Below are 22,005 nucleotides of genomic sequence, written 5' to 3'. Positions count from 1 at the left end.
TATATATATATATATATATATATATATATATATGTATATATATATAGATCTGAGCTTGGTAAGTTAGACACACGGGCAACAGTTAGGCAACTTTATTCCGAAACGTTTCGCCTACACAGTAGGCTTCTTCAGTCGAGTACAGAAAGTAGGCAGGAGCAGTAGTGATGTGAAGATGATGTTATCAGTCCATCACTCTTGAAGATGTAGATTTAAGGTTGTCAGTCCCTCAGTCTGGAGAAAAATTCTGTTTCAGATTATGAAACAATTCTTCTCCAGACTGAGGGACTGACAACCTCAAATCTACATCTTCATGAGTGATGGACTGATAACATCATTTCGGAATAAAGCTGCCTAACTGTTGCCCGTGTGTCTAACTTACCAACCTGTCGGTATTGTCTACCATTCTGATATTCACTCTGATCTGAGCTTAATAGGAAATATGGAGAACTATTCTAGCGTGTAAATAAGCAATTTTACAAATACAAATATAGCTGTCGTTCTGGAATTAGTTTAACGTCATAATAATGTCAAAAGAGAAGTGGTTGTCTTACTGTAGACGAAGTCTTGTTCCTGAGCCGTGGTGAGTGAGACCTGTGTGGGAATATCATCACCTTGAGCTAGAGAGGTGCAGTAGCTGTTGGCTGTAGAAAAGGAACTCTGCTGCTCCACTAGCAGGTAGCACTCTCCAGTGTCTGGGTTCTCTGTCCATCCCTCCCAACACCCGCTGCCTGACAACAACACCGCCAAGAATTATGATAGTAATTTAATAATAATAATAACTTTATTTCTACAAGTACATGTACAAGGTATACAGTCCTAGCTGACATCAATAACATACTACTATATAGAAAGCCGCTTATTATGCAGAGCATTTCGGGAAAAGTAGGTCAGTTTTGTCCCAGGATGCGACCCACGCCAGTCCACTAACACCCAGGTACCCATTTTCCTGAGGGGGAACATAGATAAATGGTGTAAGGAAAGACGTCCAATGTTTCTACCCTCGCTAGGAATAAAACACGGGTCCTCCCCGTGTGAAGCGAAAGTTTTAACCACTAAGCCAAGATTAGTGTTATAACCATTCCGGGCAAAAACATTGTGTTTAAGATATCCCGTAGCTCGGTTGGTAGCGCACTCAGCTCACACACTGAGGTCCGTGGGTCGATCCCTGATGTGGGTGTAAATATTAGGACAAGTTTCTTTAAGACTCCTAGCAGTAAAATAGGTACCTGGGTGTTAGTTGACTCGAGTGCGTCGCATCCTGGGACAAAACTGACCTAATTTGCCCGACATACTCAGCATAACAAGTTGAGCTTTACTGTGTGCTTTACTGTGTGCTTTACTGTGTGTTTTACTGGGTGCTTTACTGGGTGCTTTACTGGGTGCTTTACTGTGAGCTTTACTGTGTGCTTTACTGTGTGCTTTACTGTGTGCTTTACTGTGAGCTTTACTGTGTGCTTTACTGTGTGCTTTACTGTGTGCTTTACTGTGAGCTTTACTGGGTGCTTTACTGTGTGCTTTACTGTGTGCTTTACTGTGTGCTTTACTGTGTGCTTTACTGTGTGCTTTACTGTGAGCTTTACTGTGTGCTTTACTGTGTGCATTACTGGGTGCTTTACTGTGCTTTACTGTGAGCTTTACTGGGTGATTTACTGTGTGCTTTACTGTGTGCTTTACTGTGTGCTTTACTGTGAGCTTTACTGGGTGCTTTAATGGGTGCTTTACTGTGTGCTTTGCTGTGTGCTTTGCTGTGCGCTTTACTGTGTGCTTTACTGTGAGCTTTACTATGTGCTTTACTGTGTGCTTTACTGGGTGCTTTACTGTGCTTTACTGTGACCTTTACTGGGTGCTTTACTGTGTGCTTTACTGTGTGCTTTACTGCTAGCTTTACTTGATGCTTTACTGGATGCTTTACTGGGTGCTTTACTGTGAGCTTTACTGTGTGCTTTACTGTGTGCTTTACTGCTAGCTTTACTTGATGCTTTACTGGATGCTTTACTGGGTGCTTTACTGTGAGCTTTACTGTGTGCTTTACAGTGTGCTTCACTGGGTGCTTAACTGTGAGCTTTACTGGGTGCTTTACTGTGTGCTTTACTGGGTGCTTTACTGTGAGCTTTACTGTGTGCTTTGCTGTGAGCTTTACTGTGAGCTTTACTGTGCGCTTTACTGTGAGATTTACTGTGTGCTTTACTGTGTGCTTTACTGTATGCTTTACTGGGTGCTTTACTGTGAGCTTTACTGTATGCTTTACTGTGAGCTTTATTGGGTGCTTTACTGTGAGCTTTACTGGGTGTTTTACTGTGAGCTTTATTGTGTGCTTTACTGTGTGCTTTACTGGGTGCTTTACTGTGTGCTTTACTGTGAGCTTTACTGTGTGCTTTGCTGTGTGCTTTACTGTGAGCTTTACTGTGAGCTTTACTGTGTGCTTTACTGTGTGCTTTACTGTGTGCTTTACTGTGTGCTTTACTGTGAGCTTTACTGTGAGCTTTACTGTGTGCTTTACTGTGAGCTTTACTGTCTGCTTTGCTGTGTGCTTTACTGTCTGCTTTACTGTGAGCTTTACTGTTTGCTTTACTGTGTGCTTTACTGTGTGCTTTACTGTGAGCTTTACTGTGAGCTTTACTGTGTGCTTTACTGTGAGCTTTACTGTTTGCTTTACTGTGTGCTTTACTGTGAGCTTTGCTGTGAGCTTTGCTGTGTGCTTTGCTGTGTGCTTTACTGTGAGCTTTACCGTGTGCTTTACTGTGTGCTTTACTGGGTGCTTTACTGTTAGCTTTACTGTGTGCTTTACTGGGTGCTTTACTGTGTGCTTTACTGTGTGCTTTACTATGCTTTACTGCGTGTTTTACTGTGTGCTTTAATGTGTGTTTTACTGTGTGCTTTATTTGGTGCTTTACTCTGAGCTTTACTGGGTGCTTTACTGTGAGCTTTACTGTGTGTTTTACCGGGTGCTTTACTGGGAGCTTGCTGTGTGCTTTACTGTGTGCTTTACTGGGTGCTTTACTGTGAGCTTTACTGTGTGTTTTACTGGGTGCTTTACTGTGTGCTTTACTGTGAGCTTTACTGTGTGCTTTGCTGTGTGCTTTACTCTGTGCTTTACTGTGAGCTTTACTGTGTGCTTTACTGTATGCTTTACTGTGTGCTTTACTGTGTGCTTTACTGTGAGCTATACTGTGTGCTTTACTGTGTGCTTTACTGGGTGCTTTACTGTGTGCTTTACTGTGTGCTTTACTGTGAGCATTACTGTGTGTTTTACTGTGAGCTTTACTGTGTGCTTTGCTGTGTGCTTTACTGTGTGCTTTACTGTGTGTTTTACTGTGTGCTTTACTGGGTGCTTTACTGGGTGTTTTATTGTGTGCTTTACTGTGAGCTTTACTTGGTGGTTTACTGTGTGCTTTAGTGTGTGCTTTACTGTGTGCTTTACTGTGTGCTTTACTGTGTGCTTTACTATGTGATTTACTGTGTGCTTTACTGAGTGCTTTACTGTGTGCTTTACTAGGTGTTTTACTGGGTGCTTTACTGTGTGCTTTACTATGTGCTTTACTGTGTGCTTTACTGTGTGCTTTACTGTGAGCTTTACTGGGTGCTTTAATGGGTGCTTTACTGTGTGCTTTGCTGTGTGCTTTGCTGTGCGCTTTACTGTGAGCTTTACTGTGTGCTTTATTAGGTGTTTTACTGGGTGCTTTACTGTGTGCTTTACTATGTGCTTTACTGTGTGCTTTACTGTGTGCTTTACTGTGAGCTTTACTGTGTGCTTTACTAGGTGTTTTACTGTGTGCTTTACTGTGAGCTTTACTATGTGCTTCACTGTGTGCTTTACTGGGTGCCTTACTGTACTCTACTGTGAGCTTTACTGGGTGCTTTACTGTGTGCTTTACTGTGTGCTTTACTGTGTGCTTTACTGTGTGCTTTACTGCTAGCTTTACTTGATGCTTTACTGGATGCCTTACTGGGTGCTTTACTGTGAGCTTTATTGTGTGCTTTACTGTGTGCTTCACTGGGTGCTTAACTGTGAGCTTTACTGGGTGCTTTACTGTGTGCTTTACTGTGTGCTTTACTGTGTACTTCACTGTGTGCTTTACTGTGTGCTTTACTGTGTGCTTTACTGTGAGCTTTACTGGGTGCTTTACTGTGAGCTTTACTGTGTGCTTTACTGTGTGCTTTACTGTGAGCTTTACTGTGTGCTTTACTGTGAGCTTTACTGTGTGCTTTACTGTGTGCTTTACTGTGAGCTTTACTGTGTGCTTTACTGTGTGCTTTACTGTGTGCTTTACTGTGAGCTTTACTGGGTGCATTACTGGGTGTTTTACTGTGTGCTTTACTGTGTGCTTTACTGTGAGCTTAACTGTGAGCTTTACTGGGTGCTTTACTGTGTGCTTTACTGTGTGCTTTACTGTGAGCTTTACTGGGTGCATTACTGGGTGCTTTACTGTGAGCTTAACTGTGAGCTTTACTGGGTGCTTTACTGTGTGCTTTACTGTGTGCTTTACTGTGAGCTTTACTGGGTGCATTACTGGGTGCTTTACTGTGAGCTTTACTGTGTGCTTTACTGTGAGCTTTACTGGGTGCTTTACTGTGAGCTTTACTGTGTGCTTTGCTGTGAGCTTTACTGTGAGCTTTACTGTGCGCTTTACTGTGAGATTTACAGTGTGCTTTACTGTGTGCTTTACTGTATGCTTTACTGGGTGCTTTACTGTGAGCTTTACTGTATGCTTTACTGTGAGCTTTACTGGGTGCTTTACTGTGAGCTTTACTGGGTGCTTTACTATGAGCTTTACTGTGTGCTTTACTGTGTGTTTTACTGTGTGCTTTACTGTGAGCTTTACTGTGTGCTTTACTGGGTGCTTTTCTGTGTGCTTTACTGTGAGCTTTACTGTGTGCTTTACTGTGTGCTTTACTGTGTGCTTTACTGTGTGCTTTACTGTGTGCTTTACTGTGAGCTTTACTGTGTGCTTTACTGTGTGCTTTACTGTGTGCTTTACTGTGAGCTTTACTGTGAGTTTTACTGTGTGCTTTACTGTGAGCTTTACTGTGTGCTTTGCAGTGTGCTTTACTGTCTGCTTTACTGTGAGCTTTACTGTTTGCTTTACTGTGTGCTTTATGGGAGCTTTGCTATGAGCTTTGCTGTGTGCTTTGATGTGTGCTTTACTGTGAGCTTTACCGTGTGCTTTACTGTGTGCTTTACTGGGTGCTTTACTGTGAGCTTTACTGTGTGCTTTACTGGGTGCTTTACTGTGTGGTTTACTGTGTGCTTATCCATGCTTTACTGTGTGCTTTACTGTGTGCTTTAATGTGTGTTTTACGGTGTGCTTTATTTGGTGCTTTACTGTGAGCTTTACTGGGTGCTTTACTGTGAGCTTTACTGGGTGCTTTACTCTGAGCTTTACTGTGTGCTTTACTGTGTGCTTTACTGTGAGCTTTACTGTGTGTTTTACTGTGTGCTTTACTGGGTGCTTTACTGTGAGCTTTACTGTGTGTTTTACTGGGTGCTTTACTGTGTGCTTTGCTGTGAGCTTTACTGTGTGCTTTGCTGTGTGCTTTACTCTGTGCTTTACTGTGAGCTTTACTGGGTGCTTTACTGTGAGCTTTACTGGGTGCTTTACTCTGAGCTTTACTGTGTGCTTTACTGTGTGCCTTACTGTGAGCTTTACTGTGTGTTTTACTGTGTGCTTTACTGTGTGCTTTACTGTGTGCTTTACTGTGTGCTTTACTGTGAGCTATACTGTGTGCTTTACTGTGTGCTTTACTGGGTGCTTTACTGTGTGCTTTACTGTGTGCTTTACTGTGAGCATTACTGTGTGCTTTACTGTGAGCTTTACTGTGTGCTTTACTGTGTGCTTTACTGTGAGCTTTACTGTGAGCTTTGCTGTGTGCTTTACTGGGTGCTTTACTGTGTGCTTTACTGTGTGCTTTACTGGGTGCTTTACTGTGTGCTTTACTGTGTGCTTTACTGTGTGCTTTACTGTGTGCTTTACTGTGAGCTAAACTGTGTGCTTTACTGTGTGCTTTACTGGATGCTTTACTGTGTGCTTTACTCTGTGCTTTACTGTGTGCTTTACTGTGTGTTTTACTGTGTGCTTTACTGTGAGCTATACTGTGTGCTTTACTGTGTGCTTTACTGGGTGCTTTACTGTGTGCTTTACTGTGTGCTTTACTGTGAGCATTACTGTGTGCTTTACTGTGAGCTTTACTGTGTGCTTTACTGTGTGCTTTACTGTGAGCTTTACTGTGAGCTTTACTGTGTGCTTTACTGGGTGCTTTACTGTGTGCTTTACTGTGTGCTTTACTGGGTGCTTTACTGTGTGCTTTACTGTGTGCTTTACTGTGTGCTTTACTGTGTGCTTTACTGTGAGCTATACTGTGTGCTTTACTGTGTGCTTTACTGGGTGCTTTACTGTGTGCTTTACTGTGTACTTTGCTGTAAGCATTACTGTGTGCTTTACTGTGAGCTTTACTGTGTGCTTTACTTTGTGCTTTACTGTGAGCTTTACTGTGAGCTTTACTGTGTGCTTTACTGGGTGCTTTACTGTGTGCTTTACTGTGTGCTTTACTGGGTGCTTTACTGTGTGCTTTACTGTGTACTTTACTGTGTGCATTAATGTGTGCTTTACTCTGTGCTTTAATGTGTGCTTTACTGTGTGCTTTACTGTGTGCTTTACTGTGTGCTTTACTGTGTGCTTTACTGTGTGCTTTACTGGGTACTTTACTGGGTGCTTTACTGTGAACTTTACTGGGTGCTTTACTGTGTGCTTTACTGTGTACTTTATTGTGTGCTTTACTGTATGCTTTACTGTGTGCTTTAGTGGGTGCTTTACTATGAGCTTTACTGTGTGCTTTACTTTGAGCTTTACTGTGTGCTTTACTATGTGCTTTACTGTGTGCTTTACTGAGTGCTTTACTGGGTGCTTTACTGTGTGCTTTACTGTGAGCTTTACTGAGTGCTTTACTGTGTGCTTTACTGTGTGCTTTACTGTGTGCTTTACTGGGTGCTTTACTGTGTGCTTTACTGTGTGCTTTACTGTGCTTTAATGTGTGCTTTACTGTGTGCTTTAATGTGTGCTTTACTGTGTGCTTTACTGTGTGCTTTACTGTGTGCTTTACTGTGTGCTTTACTGTGTGCTTTACCGTGTGCTTTACTGTGTGCTTTACTTTGAGCTTTACTGTGTGCTTTACTTTGAGCTTTACTGTGTGCTTTACTATGTGCTTTACTGTGTGCTTTACTGTGAGCTTTACTGTGTGCTTTACTGTGTGCTTTACTGTGTGCTTTACTGAGTGCTTTACTGTGAGCTTTACTGTGTGCTTTACTGTGTGCTTTACTGTGAGCTTTACTGTGAGCTTTACTGTGTGCTTTACTGTGTGCTTTACTGAGTGCTGTACTGGGTGCTTTACTGTGTGCTTTACTGGGTGCTTTACTGTGTGCTTTACTGGGTGCTTTACTGTGTGCTTTACTGAGTGCTTTATTGTGTGCTTTACTGGGTGCTTTACTGTGTGCTTTACTGGGTGCTTTACTGTGTGCTTTACTGGGTGCTTTACTGTGTGCTTTACTGGGTGTTTTACTGTGTGCTTTACTGGGTGCTTTACTTTGAGCTTTACTGGGTGCTTTACTGGGCGCTTTGCTGTGTGCTTTACTGTGAACTTTACTGGATGCTTTACTGGGTGCTTTACTGTGAGCTTAACTGTGAGCTTTACTGCGTGCTTTACTGTGTGCTTTACTGTGTGCTTTACTGTGTGCTTTACTGGGTGTTTTACTGCGTGCTTTACTGTGTGCTTTACTGTGAGCTTTACTGGGTGCTTTACTGGGTGCTTTACTGTGTGCTTTACTGTGTGCTTTACTGTGTGCTTTACTGTGTGCTTTACTGTGTGCTTTACTGTGTGCTTTACTGTGTGCTTTACTGGGTGTTTTACTGCGTGCTTTACTGTGTGCTTTACTGTGAGCTTTACTGTGTGCTTTAATGTGTGCTTTACTGTGTGCTTTACTGGGTGCTTTACTCTATGCTTTACTGTGTGCTTTACTGTGTGCTTTACTGGGTGTTTTACTGCGTGCTTTACTGTGTGCTTTACTGTGAGCTTTACTGTGTGCTTTACTGTGTGCTTTACTGTGTGCTTTACTGTGTGCTTTACTGGGTGTTTTACTGCGTGCTTTACTGTGTGCTTTACTGTGAGCTTTACTGTGTGCTTTACTGTGTGCTTTACTGTGTGCTTTACTGTGTGCTTTACTGTTTGCTTTGCTGTGTGCTGTAATGTGTGCTTTGCTGTGTGCTCTAATGTGTGCTCTAATGTGTGCTCTAATGTGTGCTTTACTGTTGCCTTAATGTTTGCTTTACAAGTGTTAAAGCACAAGTTGCATCACCCAGGACTTACTTGGTGACGCGGTGACTTGGTGGTGTGTCAGGTGTGGTGCTCGGTGGTGCGTCGGATGTGCTTCTTGACGTGGTGCTTCACACAGTGCGGTGGTGGTGTGGTTACAGGGTCGGTAGCGCCACTCCCTAGCGTCGCTACGTATCTCCACACACTCACCGGGACCAGGAGCTGTAACCATCCCTCCCACACCTCCTGTGTGATAAGTGTATATCGAGCTCCTTTTCAGACACTTGATCTCTCTTGAAAATTACGTACTAATTTATATATTAATATATATTACGTTACCAATTTTTATATTAATATATATTAATATATATTAAAGCTATAGTAATAGCTTTTGTATCCTTTTACTCATGTACGAATTAATTGCTCTACCATATTGTATTACTACTACTACTACTTATGTCACTACTACTACTACTACTACTACTACTACTACTACTACTACTAATACTACTACTACTACTACTACTACTACTACTACCACTAGCATTGCACCTCACTCTGAGCCTATATATACCCTCTGTGTCCATATATTGTTTGTAATGGCTTGACAAAGCTCCTGGAGAGCGAAACGTTGCCACAATAAATGTCACATTAGTTGCACTTGTGTCCTTTTACTTTACATATTGTCGGTAATTCTACCAACTTTATTACATATATTAAGTTACCAATTTATATATTAATGTTGAATATGAGAATCATTACATGGTTAAAAATCCCTTAATAATACGTAATATTGTTTCTGCAGATTGAATATATAAATAATCCGATTGCTATGCTATAAATAAGCGATTATTTCCTTTCTGTGTTTTGTAGATGACAGGAACTCAAATATATCAGGACACAACCTTCCTTACATCATTACATCATTACATCACTAAGTTTATTAAGTTACTGATGTAATGATGAGAAACTATTATAAAATTACTAAAGTTATGATGGTATTCAATTCAAATTCAAATTCAAAGTTTATTCTCTATAAGGATTACAATGCTGAGTTTACAGAATTTGGTTATTGTGTGGTTTACATGTAGTAAAATAATAATTACAGTGTGTTCCACTAGAACGCCTAGCATGGCTAGGAATTTCGGGCAGACTTAAATTAAATCTTAAGTTTAAAATATTACAAAATTATGAGGTAAGTTGGTATTATGGCTAAGTGACTAAATACTAGTTTGTGAGTTTAGCAATGTGAATGCTTTTGTTTTGGCACAGTACATAGTTTCAGTATTGGAGTATCACAGGCCAACTTATGACTAGTTAAGATTCATTATTTTAAGACTGAGATTGAGATTTCTATTTATGGTCAAATGGGTGAGTGAGTGTAAGTGTGAACCACCAGGTGGTATTCGTGTAGTTAGTTGACGGGGTGTATCAGGGAGATAAGATGTTTTCTAATGGTAGTTTTAAAGGTGATGAATGTGTCTGCAGTTCTAGAATTTTCAGGTAGGGTGTTCCAGATTTTAGGGCCTTTGAAATACATTGAATTTTTGTAATGGCAGTAAAGCTGTCACTGAGTCAAATATTGCGAGTAATAAAGCCTTTTGCTTTGCCTGCGTGTCTTTGTTCACTCCATGTTGGCTCACTGACTATCTCTCATATCCAGGTGACACTGTACCAAGCATGTTTCATATCCAATTGACACTGTACCGTCGACAATTCTGACATTCTTGAACAGTAACTCTTGCACTATACAGAAAGTATTACATCAGGTCGACTTAAATTCGTTCCCAATATTACTGTGACCTTCCAAAACCACATCATAACATCTATCTTGCATAATATAACTGACAATATCGAGGCCGGAACAATTAACAACCCACAATTTGGAGAACAAACCCTAAATAACGTTTCGGTTCATTCAGAACTATTATCAAGTCGCGAATTACAGACGAAATTAAAGGAAAGCAGAAGACGTACGATAACCTCATTCTTCACACAATAATCTGCGCGAGAACGTAACTCACCTTCATCACAAGATTTAATATTTTCACAGATATAAAGCAAAATTCTTATTCTGAAAAGATGGTATTAAAATGCCGGTTCTAGGACCGAGGCTGCACCACGGAAATTAGTTCAGCTGGAAAACGGAATGTACAAGAGTCCTGCATCAGTAATGTACAAGAGTCCTGCATCAGTGAGGTACAAGAGTCCAGCATCAGTGATGTACAAGAGTCCAGCATCAGTAATGTACAAGAGTCCAGCATCAGTAATGTACAAGAGTCCAGCATCAGTAATGTACAAGAGTCCAGCATCAGTAATGTACAAGAGTCCAGCATCAGTGATGTACAAGAGTCCAGCATCAGTAATGTACAAGAGTCCAGCATCAGTAATGTACAAGAGTCCAGCATCAGTAATGTACAAGAGTCCAGCATCAGTAATGTACAAGAGTCCAGCATCAGTGATGTACAAGAGTCCAGCATCAGTAATGTACAAGAGTCCAGCATCAGTAATGTACAAGAGTCCAGCATCAGTAATGTACAAGAGTCCAGCATCAGTAATGTACAAGAGTCCTGCATCAGTAATGTACAAGAGTCCAGCATCAGTAATGTACAAGAGTCCTGCATCAGTGATGTACAAGAGTCCAGCATCAGTAATGTACAAGAGTCCAGCATCAGTAATGTACAAGAGTCCAGCATCAGTAATGTACAAGAGTCCAGCATCAGTAATGTACAAGAGTCCTGCATCAGTGATGTACAAGAGTCCAGCATCAGTAATGTACAAGAGTCCAGCATCAGTAATGTACAAGAGTCCAGCATCAGTAATGTACAAGAGTCCAGCATCAGTAATGTACAAGAGTCCAGCATCAGTAATGTACAAGAGACCTGCATCAGTAATGTACAAGAGTCCAGCATCAGTAATGTACAAGAGTCCTGCATCAGTAATGTACAAGAGTCCTGCATCAGTAATGTACAAGAGTCCAGCATCAGTAATGTACAAGAGTCCAGCATCAGTAATGTACAAGAGTCCTGCATCAGTAATGTACAAGAGTCCAGCATCAGTAATGTACAAGAGTCCAGCATCAGTAATGTACAAGAGTCCTGCATCAGTAATGTACAAGAGTCCAGCATCAGTAATGTACAAGAGTCCTGCATCAGTAATGTACAAGAGTCCAGCATCAGTAATGTACAAGAGTCCAACATCAGTAATGTACAAGAGTCCTGCATCAGTAATGTACAAGAGTCCAGCATCAGTAATGTACAAGAGTCCTGCATCAGTAATGTACAAGAGTCCAGCATCAGTAATGTACAAGATTCCAGCATCAGTAATGTACAAGAGTCCTGCATCAGCAATGTACAAGAGTCCTGCATCAGTGATGTACAAGAGTCCTGCATCAGTAATGTACAAGAAAAAAGCATCAGTAATGTACAAGAGTCCAGCATCAGTAATGTACAAGAGTCCAGCATCAGTAATGTACAAGAGTCCAGCATCAGTAATGTACAAGAGTCCAGCATCAGTAATGTACAAGAGTCCAGCATCAGTAATGTACAAGAGTCCAGCATCAGTAATGTACAAGAGTCCTGCATCAGTAATGTACAAGAGTCCAGCATCAGTAATGTACAAGAGTCCAGCATCAGTAATGTACAAGAGTCCAGCATCAGTAATGTACAAGAGTCCAGCATCAGTAATGTACAAGAGTCCTGCATCAGTAATGTACAAGAGTCCTGCATCAGTAATGTACAAGAGTCCAGCATCAGTAATGTACAAGAGTCCAGCATCAGTAATGTACAAGAGTCCAGCATCAGTAATGTACAAGAGTCCTGCATCAGTAATGTACAAGAGTCCAGCATCAGTAGTGTACAAGAGTCCAGCATCAGTAATGTACAAGAGTCCAGCATCAGTAATGTACAAGAGTCCAGCATCAGTAATGTACAAGAGTCCTGCATCAGTAATGTACAACAGTCCAGCATCAGTAATGTACAAGAGTCCAGCATCAGTAATGTACAAGAGTCCAGCATCAGTAATGTACAAGAGTCCTGCATCAGTAATGTACAAGAGTCCAGCATCAGTAATGTACAAGAGTCCAGCATCAGTAATGTACAAGAGTCCAGCATCAGTAATGTACAAGAGTCCTGCATCAGTAATGTACAAGAGTCCAGCATCAGTAATGTACAAGAGTCCTGCATCAGTAATGTACAAGAGTCCAGCATCAGTAATGTACAAGAGTCCTGCATCAGTAATGTACAAGAGTCCAGCATCAGTAATGTACAAGAGTCCAGCATCAGTAATGTACAAGAGTCCTGCATCAGTAATGTACAAGAGTCCAGCATCAGTAATGTACAAGAGTCCTGCATCAGTAATGTACAAGAGTCCAGCATCAGTAATGTACAAGAGTCCTGCATCAGTAATGTACAAGAGTCCTGCATCAGTAATGTACAAGAGTCCAGCATCAGTAATGTACAAGAGTCCTGCATCAGTAATGTACAAGAGTCCTGCATCAGTAATGTACAAGAGTCCTGCATCAGTAATGTACAAGAGTCCTGCATCAGTAATGTACAAGAGTCCAGCATCAGTAATGTACAAGAGTCCTGCATCAGTAATGTACAAGAGTCCTGCATCAGTAATGTACAAGAGTCCTGCATCAGTAATGTACAAGAGTCCAGCATCAGTAATGTACAAGAGTCCTGCATCAGTAATGTACAAGAGTCCTGCATCAGTAATGTACAAGAGTCCTGCATCAGTAATGTACAAGAGTCCTGCATCAGTAATGTACAAGAGTCCAGCATCAGTAATGTACAAGAGTCCAGCATCAGTAATGTACAAGAGTCCTGCATCAGTAATGTACAAGAGTCCAGCATCAGTAATGTACAAGAGTCCAGCATCAGTAATGTACAAGAGTCCAGCATCAGTAATGTACAAGAGTCCAGCATCAGTAATGTACAAGAGTCCTGCATCAGTAATGTACAAGAGTCCTGCATCAGTAATGTACAAGGGTCCAGCATCAGTAATGTACAAGAGTCCTGCATCAGTAATGTACAAGAGTCCTGCATCAGTAATGTACAAGAGTCCTGCATCAGTAATGTACAAGAGTCCTGCATCAGTAATGTACAAGAGTCCAGCATCAGTAATGTACAAGAGTCCAGCATCAGTAATGTACAAGAGTCCAGCATCAGTAATGTACAAGAGTCCAGCATCAGTAATGTACAAGAGTCCAGCATCAGTAATGTACAAGAGTCCAGCATCAGTAATGTACAAGAGTCCTGCATCAGTAATGTACAAGAGTCCTGCATCAGTAATGTACAAGAGTCCAGCATCAGTAATGTACAAGAGTCCAGCATCAGTAATGTACAAGAGTCCAGCATCAGTAATGTACAAGAGTCCAGCATCAGTAATGTACAAGAGTCCTGCATCAGTAATGTACAAGAGTCCAGCATCAGTAATGTACAAGAGTCCAGCATCAGTAATGTACAAGAGTCCAGCATCAGTAATGTACAAGAGTCCTGCATCAGTAATGTACAAGAGTCCAGCATCAGTAATGTACAAGAGTCCAGCATCAGTAATGTACAAGAGTCCAGCATCAGTAATGTACAAGAGTCCTGCATCAGTAATGTACAAGAGTCCAGCATCAGTAATGTACAAGAGTCCTGCATCAGTAATGTACAAGAGTCCAGCATCAGTAATGTACAAGAGTCCTGCATCAGTAATGTACAAGAGTCCAGCATCAGTAATGTACAAGAGTCCAGCATCAGTAATGTACAAGAGTCCTGCATCAGTAATGTACAAGAGTCCAGCATCAGTAATGTACAAGAGTCCTGCATCAGTAATGTACAAGAGTCCAGCATCAGTAATGTACAAGAGTCCTGCATCAGTAATGTACAAGAGTCCTGCATCAGTAATGTACAAGAGTCCAGCATCAGTAATGTACAAGAGTCCTGCATCAGTAATGTACAAGAGTCCTGCATCAGTAATGTACAAGAGTCCTGCATCAGTAATGTACAAGAGTCCTGCATCAGTAATGTACAAGAGTCCAGCATCAGTAATGTACAAGAGTCCTGCATCAGTAATGTACAAGAGTCCTGCATCAGTAATGTACAAGAGTCCTGCATCAGTAATGTACAAGAGTCCAGCATCAGTAATGTACAAGAGTCCTGCATCAGTAATGTACAAGAGTCCTGCATCAGTAATGTACAAGAGTCCTGCATCAGTAATGTACAAGAGTCCTGCATCAGTAATGTACAAGAGTCCAGCATCAGTAATGTACAAGAGTCCAGCATCAGTAATGTACAAGAGTCCTGCATCAGTAATGTACAAGAGTCCAGCATCAGTAATGTACAAGAGTCCAGCATCAGTAATGTACAAGAGTCCAGCATCAGTAATGTACAAGAGTCCAGCATCAGTAATGTACAAGAGTCCTGCATCAGTAATGTACAAGAGTCCTGCATCAGTAATGTACAAGGGTCCAGCATCAGTAATGTACAAGAGTCCTGCATCAGTAATGTACAAGAGTCCTGCATCAGTAATGTACAAGAGTCCTGCATCAGTAATGTACAAGAGTCCTGCATCAGTAATGTACAAGAGTCCAGCATCAGTAATGTACAAGAGTCCTGCATCAGTAATGTACAAGAGTCCTGCATCAGTAATGTACAAGAGTCCTGCATCCGTAATGTACAAGAGTCCAGCATCAGTAATGTACAAGAGTCCTGCATCAGTAATGTACAAGAGTCCTACATCAGTAATGTACAAGAGTCCTGCATCAGTAATGTACAAGAGTCCAGCATCAGTAATGTACAAGAGTCCTGCATCAGTAATGTACAAGAGTCCTGCATCAGTAATGTACAAGAGTCCTGCATCAGTAATGTACAAGAGTCCAGCATCAGTAATGCACAAGAGTCCTGCATCAGTAATGTACAAGAGTCCTGCATCAGTAATGTACAAGAGTCCTGCATCAGTAATGTACAAGAGTCCAGCATCAGTAATGTACAAGAGTCCTGCATCAGTAATGTACAAGAGTCCTGCATCAGTAATGTACAAGAGTCCAGCATCAGTAATGTACAAGAGTCCTGCATCAGTAATGTACAAGAGTCCTGCATCAGTAATGTACAAGAGTCCAGCATCAGTAATGTACAAGAGTCCAGCATCAGTAATGTACAAGAGACCTGCATCAGTAATGTACAAGAGTCCAGCATCAGTAATGTACAAGAGTCCAGCATCAGTAATGTACAAGAGTCCTGCATCAGTAATGTACAAGAGTCCTGCATCAGTAATGTACAAGAGTCCAGCATCAGTAATGTACAAGAGTCCAGCATCAGTGATGTACAAGAGTCCAGCATCAGTAATGTACAAGAGTCCAGCATCAGTAATGTACAAGAGTCCAGCATCAGTGATGTACAAGAGTCCAGCATCAGTAATGTACAAGAGTCCAGCATCAGTAATGTACAAGAGTCCAGCATCAGTGATGTACAAGAGTCCAGCATCAGTAATGTACAAGAGTCCAGCATCAGTAATGTACAAGAGTCCAGCATCAGTAATGTACAAGAGTCCAGCATCAGTAATGTACAAGAGTCCAGCATCAGTAATGTACAAGAGTCCAGCATCAGTAATGTACAAGAGTCCTGCATCAGTAATGTACAAGAGTCCAGCATCAGTAATGTACAAGAGTCCTGCATCAGTAATGTACAAGAGTCCTGCATCAGTAATGTACAAGAGTCCAGCATCAGTAATGTACAAGAGTCCAGCATCAGTAATGTACAAGAGTCCAGCATCAGTAATGTACAAGAGTCCAGCATCAGTAATGTACAAGAGTCCAGCATCAGTAATGTACAAGAGTCCAGCATCAGTGATGTACAAGAGTCCAGCATCAGTAATGTACAAGAGTCCAGCATCAGTAATGTACAAGAGTCCAGCATCAGTAATGTACAAGAGTCCAGCATCAGTGATGTACAAGAGTCCAGCATCAGTAATGTACAAGAGTCCAGCATCAGTAATGTACAAGAGTCCAGCATCAGTAATGTACAAGAGTCCAGCATCAGTAATGTACAAGAGTCCAGCATCAGTGATGTACAAGAGTCCAGCATCAGTAATGTACAAGAGTCCAGCATCAGTAATGTACAAGAGTCCAGCATCAGTAATGTACAAGAGTCCAGCATCAGTAATGTACAAGAGTCCAGCATCAGTGATGTACAAGAGTCCAGCATCAGTAATGTACAAGAGTCCAGCATCAGTAATGTACAAGAGTCCTGCATCAGTAATGTACAAGAGTCCAGCATCAGTAATGTACAAGAGTCCAGCATCAGTAATGTACAAGAGTCCAGCATCAGTAATGTACAAGAGTCCTGCATCAGTAATGTACAAGAGTCCAGCATCAGTAATGTACAAGAGTCCAGCATCAGTAATGTACAAGAGTCCAGCATCAGTAATGTACAAGAGTCCAGCATCAGTAATGTACAAGAGTCCAGCATCAGTAATGTACAAGAGTCCAGCATCAGTAATGTACAAGAGTCCAGCATCAGTGATGTACAAGAGTCCAGCATCAGTAATGTACAAGAGTCCAGCATCAGTAATGTACAAGAGTCCAGCATCAGTAATGTACAAGAGTCCTGCATCAGTAATGTACAAGAGTCCAGCATCAGTAATGTACAAGAGTCCAGCATCAGTAATGTACAAGAGTCCAGCATCAGTAATGTACAAGAGTCCAGCATCAGTAATGTACAAGAGTCCAGCATCAGTAATGTACAAGAGTCCTGCATCAGTAATGTACAAGAGTCCAGCATCAGTAATGTACAAGAGTCCAGCATCAGTAATGTACAAGAGTCCAGCATCAGTGATGTACAAGAGTCCAGCATCAGTAATGTACAAGAGTCCAGCATCAGTAATGTACAAGAGTCCAGCATCAGTAATGTACAAGAGTCCAGCATCAGTAATGTACAAGAGTCCTGCATCAGTAATGTACAAGAGTCCAGCATCAGTAATGTACAAGAGTCCAGCATCAGTAATGTACAAGAGTCCAGCATCAGTGATGTACAAGAGTCCAGCATCAGTAATGTACAAGAGTCCAGCGTCAGTAATGTACAAGAGTCCTGCATCAGTAATGTACAAGAGTCCAGCATCAGTAATGTACAAGAGTCCAGCATCAGTAATGTACAAGAGTCCTGCATCAGTAATGTACAAGAGTCCAGCATCAGTAATGTACAAGAGTCCAGCATCAATGATGTACAGAAAAACATTCGTAATAGAAGTTAAAATTACTTATTCTATCAGTAGGTTACATCTCGCTGCCATTGTATTAGCAGGTGACATCCCACTACTGTTCTACAAGCAGGTGATATCCCACGACTGTTCTATAAGCAGGTGACATCCTACTACTGTTCTACAAGCAGGTGATATCCTACTTATGTTCTACGAACAGGTGACATCCTACTACCGTTCTACAATCAGGTGACATCCCAATACTGTTCTACAATCAGGTGACATGCCACTATTGTTCTAAAAGCAGGTGACATCCTACTAATGTTCTACAAGCGGGTGACATAGTACTACTGTTCTACAAGCACGTGACATCTTATTACTCTTCTACAAGCAGGCGAAATCCCACTACCGTTCTACAAGCAGGTGACATCCCACTACTGTTCTACAACCAGGTGACATCCTACTAATGTTCTACAAGCAGGTGACATCCCACTATTGTTCTACAATCAGGTGACATCCTACTACCGTTCTACAAGCTAGTGACATCCTACTACCTTTCTACAAGCAGGTGGCATCCCACTACCGTTCTACAATCAGGTGACATCCCAATACCGTTCTACAAGCAGGTGACATCCCACCACTGTTCTAAAAGCAGGTGATATCCCACTACTGTTCTTCAAGCAGGTGACATCCTACTACTGTTCTACAAGCAGGTGATATCCTACTTATGTTCTACGAGCAGGTGACATCCTACTACCGTTCTACAAGTAGGTGACATCCCACTACTCTTCTACAATCAGGTGACATCCTACTACTGTTCTACAAGCATGTGACATCCTACTAATGTTCTACAAGCAGGTGACATAGCACTACTGTTCTACAAGCAGGTGACATTTTACTAATGTTCTACAAGCACGTGACATCCTACTACTGTTCTACAAGCAGGTGACATCCTTCTACTGTTCTACAAGCACGTGACATCCCATTACTCTTCTACAAGCAGGTGAAATCCCACTACCGTTCTACAAGCAGGTGACATCCCAATACTGTTCTACAAGCAGGTGACATCCCACTACCGTTCTACAAGGAGGAGACATCCCACTACTGTTCTACAAGCAAGTGATATCCCATCCCATTACCCTTCTACAAGCACGTGATATCTCACTACTTTTCTACAAGCAGGTGACATCCCAGTACCGTTCTACAAGCAGGTGACATCTCACAACCGCTCTACAAGCAAGTGACATCCTTCTAATGTTCTAAAAGCAAGTGACATCCTTATAATGTTCAACAAGCAGGTGATATTCCACTACCGTACTACAAGCAGGTGACATCCCACTACTGTTCTACAAGCACGTGACATCCCACTACTGTTCTACAAGCATGTGACATCCCACTACCGTTCTACAAGCAGGTGACGTCCTACTAATGTTCTACAAGCAGGTGACATCATACTACTGTTCTACAAGCACGTGACATCCCACTAGAGTTCTACAAGCAGGTGAAATCCTACTACCGTTCTACAAGCAGGTGACATCCCACTACTGTTCTACAAGCAGGTGACATCCTACTAATGTTCTACAAGCAGGTGGCATCCCACTATTGTTCTACAATCAGGTGACATCCTACTACCGTTCTACAAGCTAATGACATCCTACTACCTTTCTACAAGCAGGTGCCATCCCACTACCGTTCTACAATCAAGTGACATCTTACTATTTTTCTACTATCAGGTGACATCCTGCTACCATTCTACAAGCTAGTGACATCCTACTACCTTTCTACAAGCAGGTGGCATCCCACTACCGTTCTACAATCAGGTGACATCCCATTACCGTTCTACAAGCAGGTGACATCTCACAACCGCTCTACAAGCAAGTGACTTCCTACTAATGTTCTAAAAGCAAGTGACATCCTTGTAATGTTCAACAAGCAGGTGATATTCCACTACCGTACTACAAGCAGGTGACATCATACTACTGTTCTACAAGCACGTGACATCCCACTACTGTTCTACAAGCACGTGACATCCCACTACCGTTCTACAAGCAGGTGACATCCTACTAATGTCCTACAAGCAAGTGACATCTCACTACTGTTCTACAAGCAGGTGACATCCCACTAGAGTTCTACAAGCAGGTGAAATCCCACTACCGTTCTACAAGCAGGTGACATCCCACTACTGTTCTACAAGCAGGTGACATCCCACTATTGTCTACAATCAGGTGACATCCTACTACCGTTCTACAAGCTAGTGACATCCTACTGTCTTTCTACAAGCAGGTGACATCCCACTACCGTTCTACAATCAGGTGACATCCCACTACTGTTCTACAATCAGTTGACATCCTACTACCGTTCTACAAGCTAGTGACATCCTACTACCTTTCTACAAGCAGGTGGCATCACACTACCGTTCTGCAATCAGGTGACATCCCACTACTGTTCTACAAGCAGGTGATATCCCATTACTGTTCTACAAGCAGGTGACATCCTACTACTGTTCTACAAGCATGTGATATCCTACTTATGTTCTACGAGCAGGTGACGTCTTACTACCGTTCTACAAGTAGGTGACATCCCACTTCTGTTCTACAGTCAGGTGACATCCCACTACTGTTCTACAAGCAGGTGACATCCTACTAATGCTCTACAAGCAGATGACATAGCACTACTGTTCTACAAGCAGGTGACATCCTACTAATGTTCTACAAGCACGTGACATCCTACTAATGTTCTACAAGCAGGTGACATCCTACTACTGTTCTACAAGCACGTGACATCCCATTACTCTTCTACAAGCAGGTGTAATCCCACTACCGTTCTACAAGCAGGTGACATTCCACTACTGTTCTACAATCAGGTGACATCCCACTATTGTTCTACAATCAGGTGACATCCCACTACCGTTCTACGAGCAGGTGACATCCCACTATGATATATCTGTGGCCCCTCTATATACATTTACATCCTGAAGTCTACTCAACAGTCTTTTATCTACCAATACATAATCCAACAAACTACTGTCATATCGCCCTACATCATACCTTGTATACTTATTTATCCTCTTTTTCTTAAAATATGTATTACCTATAACTAAACCCCTTTCTATACAAAGTTCAATCAAAGGGCTCCCATTATCATTTACACCTGGCACCCCAAACTTACCTACCACACCCTCTCTAAAAGTTTCTCCTACTTTAGCATTCAGGTCCCCTACCACAATTACTCTTTCACTTGGTTCAAAGGCTCCTATACATTCACTTAACATCTCCCAAAATCTCTCTCTCTCCTCTGCATTCCTCTCTTCTCCAGGTGCATACACGCTTATTATGACCCACTTCTCGCATCCAACCTTTACTTTAATCCACATAATTCTTGAATTTACACATTCATATTCTCTTTTCTCCTTCCATAACTGATCATTTAACATTACTGCTACCCCTTTCTTTGCTCTAACTCTCTCAGATACTCCAGATTTAATCCCATTTACTTCCCCCCACTGAAACTCTCCTACCCCCTTCAGCTTTGTTTCGCTTAGGGCCAGGACATCCAACTTCTTTTCATTCATAACATCAGCAATCATCTGTTTCTTGTCATCCGCACTACATCCACGCACATTTAAGCATCCCAGTTTTATAAAGTTTTTCTTCTTCTCTTTTTTAGTAAATGTCTACATGAGAAGGGGTTACTAGCCCATTGCTCCCGGCATTTTAGTCGCCTCATACGACACGCATGGCTTACGGAGGAAAGATTCTTTTCCACTTCCCCATGGACAATAGAAGAAATAAAGAAGAACAAGAGCTATTTAGAAAAAGGAGAAAAACCTAGATGTACGTATATATATATGCATGTGCGTGTCTGTGAAGTGTGACCAAAGTGTAAGTAGGAGTAGCAAGATATCCCTGTTATCTAGCGTGTTTATGAGACAGAAAAAGAAACCAGCAATCCTACCATCATGCAAAACAGTTACAGGTTTCTGTTTCACAGTCATCTGGCAGGACGGTAGTACTTCCCTGGGTGGTTGCTGTCTACCAACCTACTACCTATACGAGATATTATACAACACGAAATATTATACAACACGAGATATTATACAACACGAAATATTATACAACACGAGATATTATACAACACGAGATATTATACAACACGAATTATTATACAACACGAGATATTATACAACACGAGATATTATACAACACGAGATATTATACAACACGAGATATTATACAACACGAGATATTATACAACACGAGATATTATACAACACGAGATATTATACAACACGAATTATTATACAACACGAGATATTATACAACACGAGATATTATACAACACGAGATATTATACAACACGAGATATTATACAACACGAGATATTATACAACACGAGATATTATACAACACGAGATATTATACAACACGAGATATTATACAACACGAAATATTATACAACACGAGATATTATACAACACGAGATATTATACAACACGAGATATTATACAACACTAGATAT

At 41.4% G+C, this 22,005-nt stretch overlaps 1 protein-coding gene across 3 annotated transcripts in view; it reads right to left on the bottom strand.

Moving 5' to 3' along the window:
* Positions 1-22,005, bottom strand: part of LOC128702627 (macrophage mannose receptor 1) — a 199,929-nt gene that overhangs the window by 155,241 nt on the left and 22,683 nt on the right. For all 3 annotated transcript variants that reach the window (XM_070099923.1, XM_070099922.1, XM_070099921.1), the window contains exons 4-5: positions 8,359-8,550; positions 552-728 (exon numbers count right to left, since the gene is read on the bottom strand). In XM_070099923.1, coding sequence (XP_069956024.1) covers positions 552-728; positions 8,359-8,550 — 369 coding nt within the window. The remainder of the gene's footprint in view (positions 1-551; positions 729-8,358; positions 8,551-22,005) is intronic.

Source organism: Cherax quadricarinatus, chromosome 70 (assembly GCF_038502225.1).
Source record: "Cherax quadricarinatus isolate ZL_2023a chromosome 70, ASM3850222v1, whole genome shotgun sequence".
NCBI classification, from domain to species: Eukaryota; Metazoa; Arthropoda; class Malacostraca; order Decapoda; family Parastacidae; genus Cherax; species Cherax quadricarinatus.
This window is presented reverse-complemented; position numbering and strand designations above follow the sequence as displayed.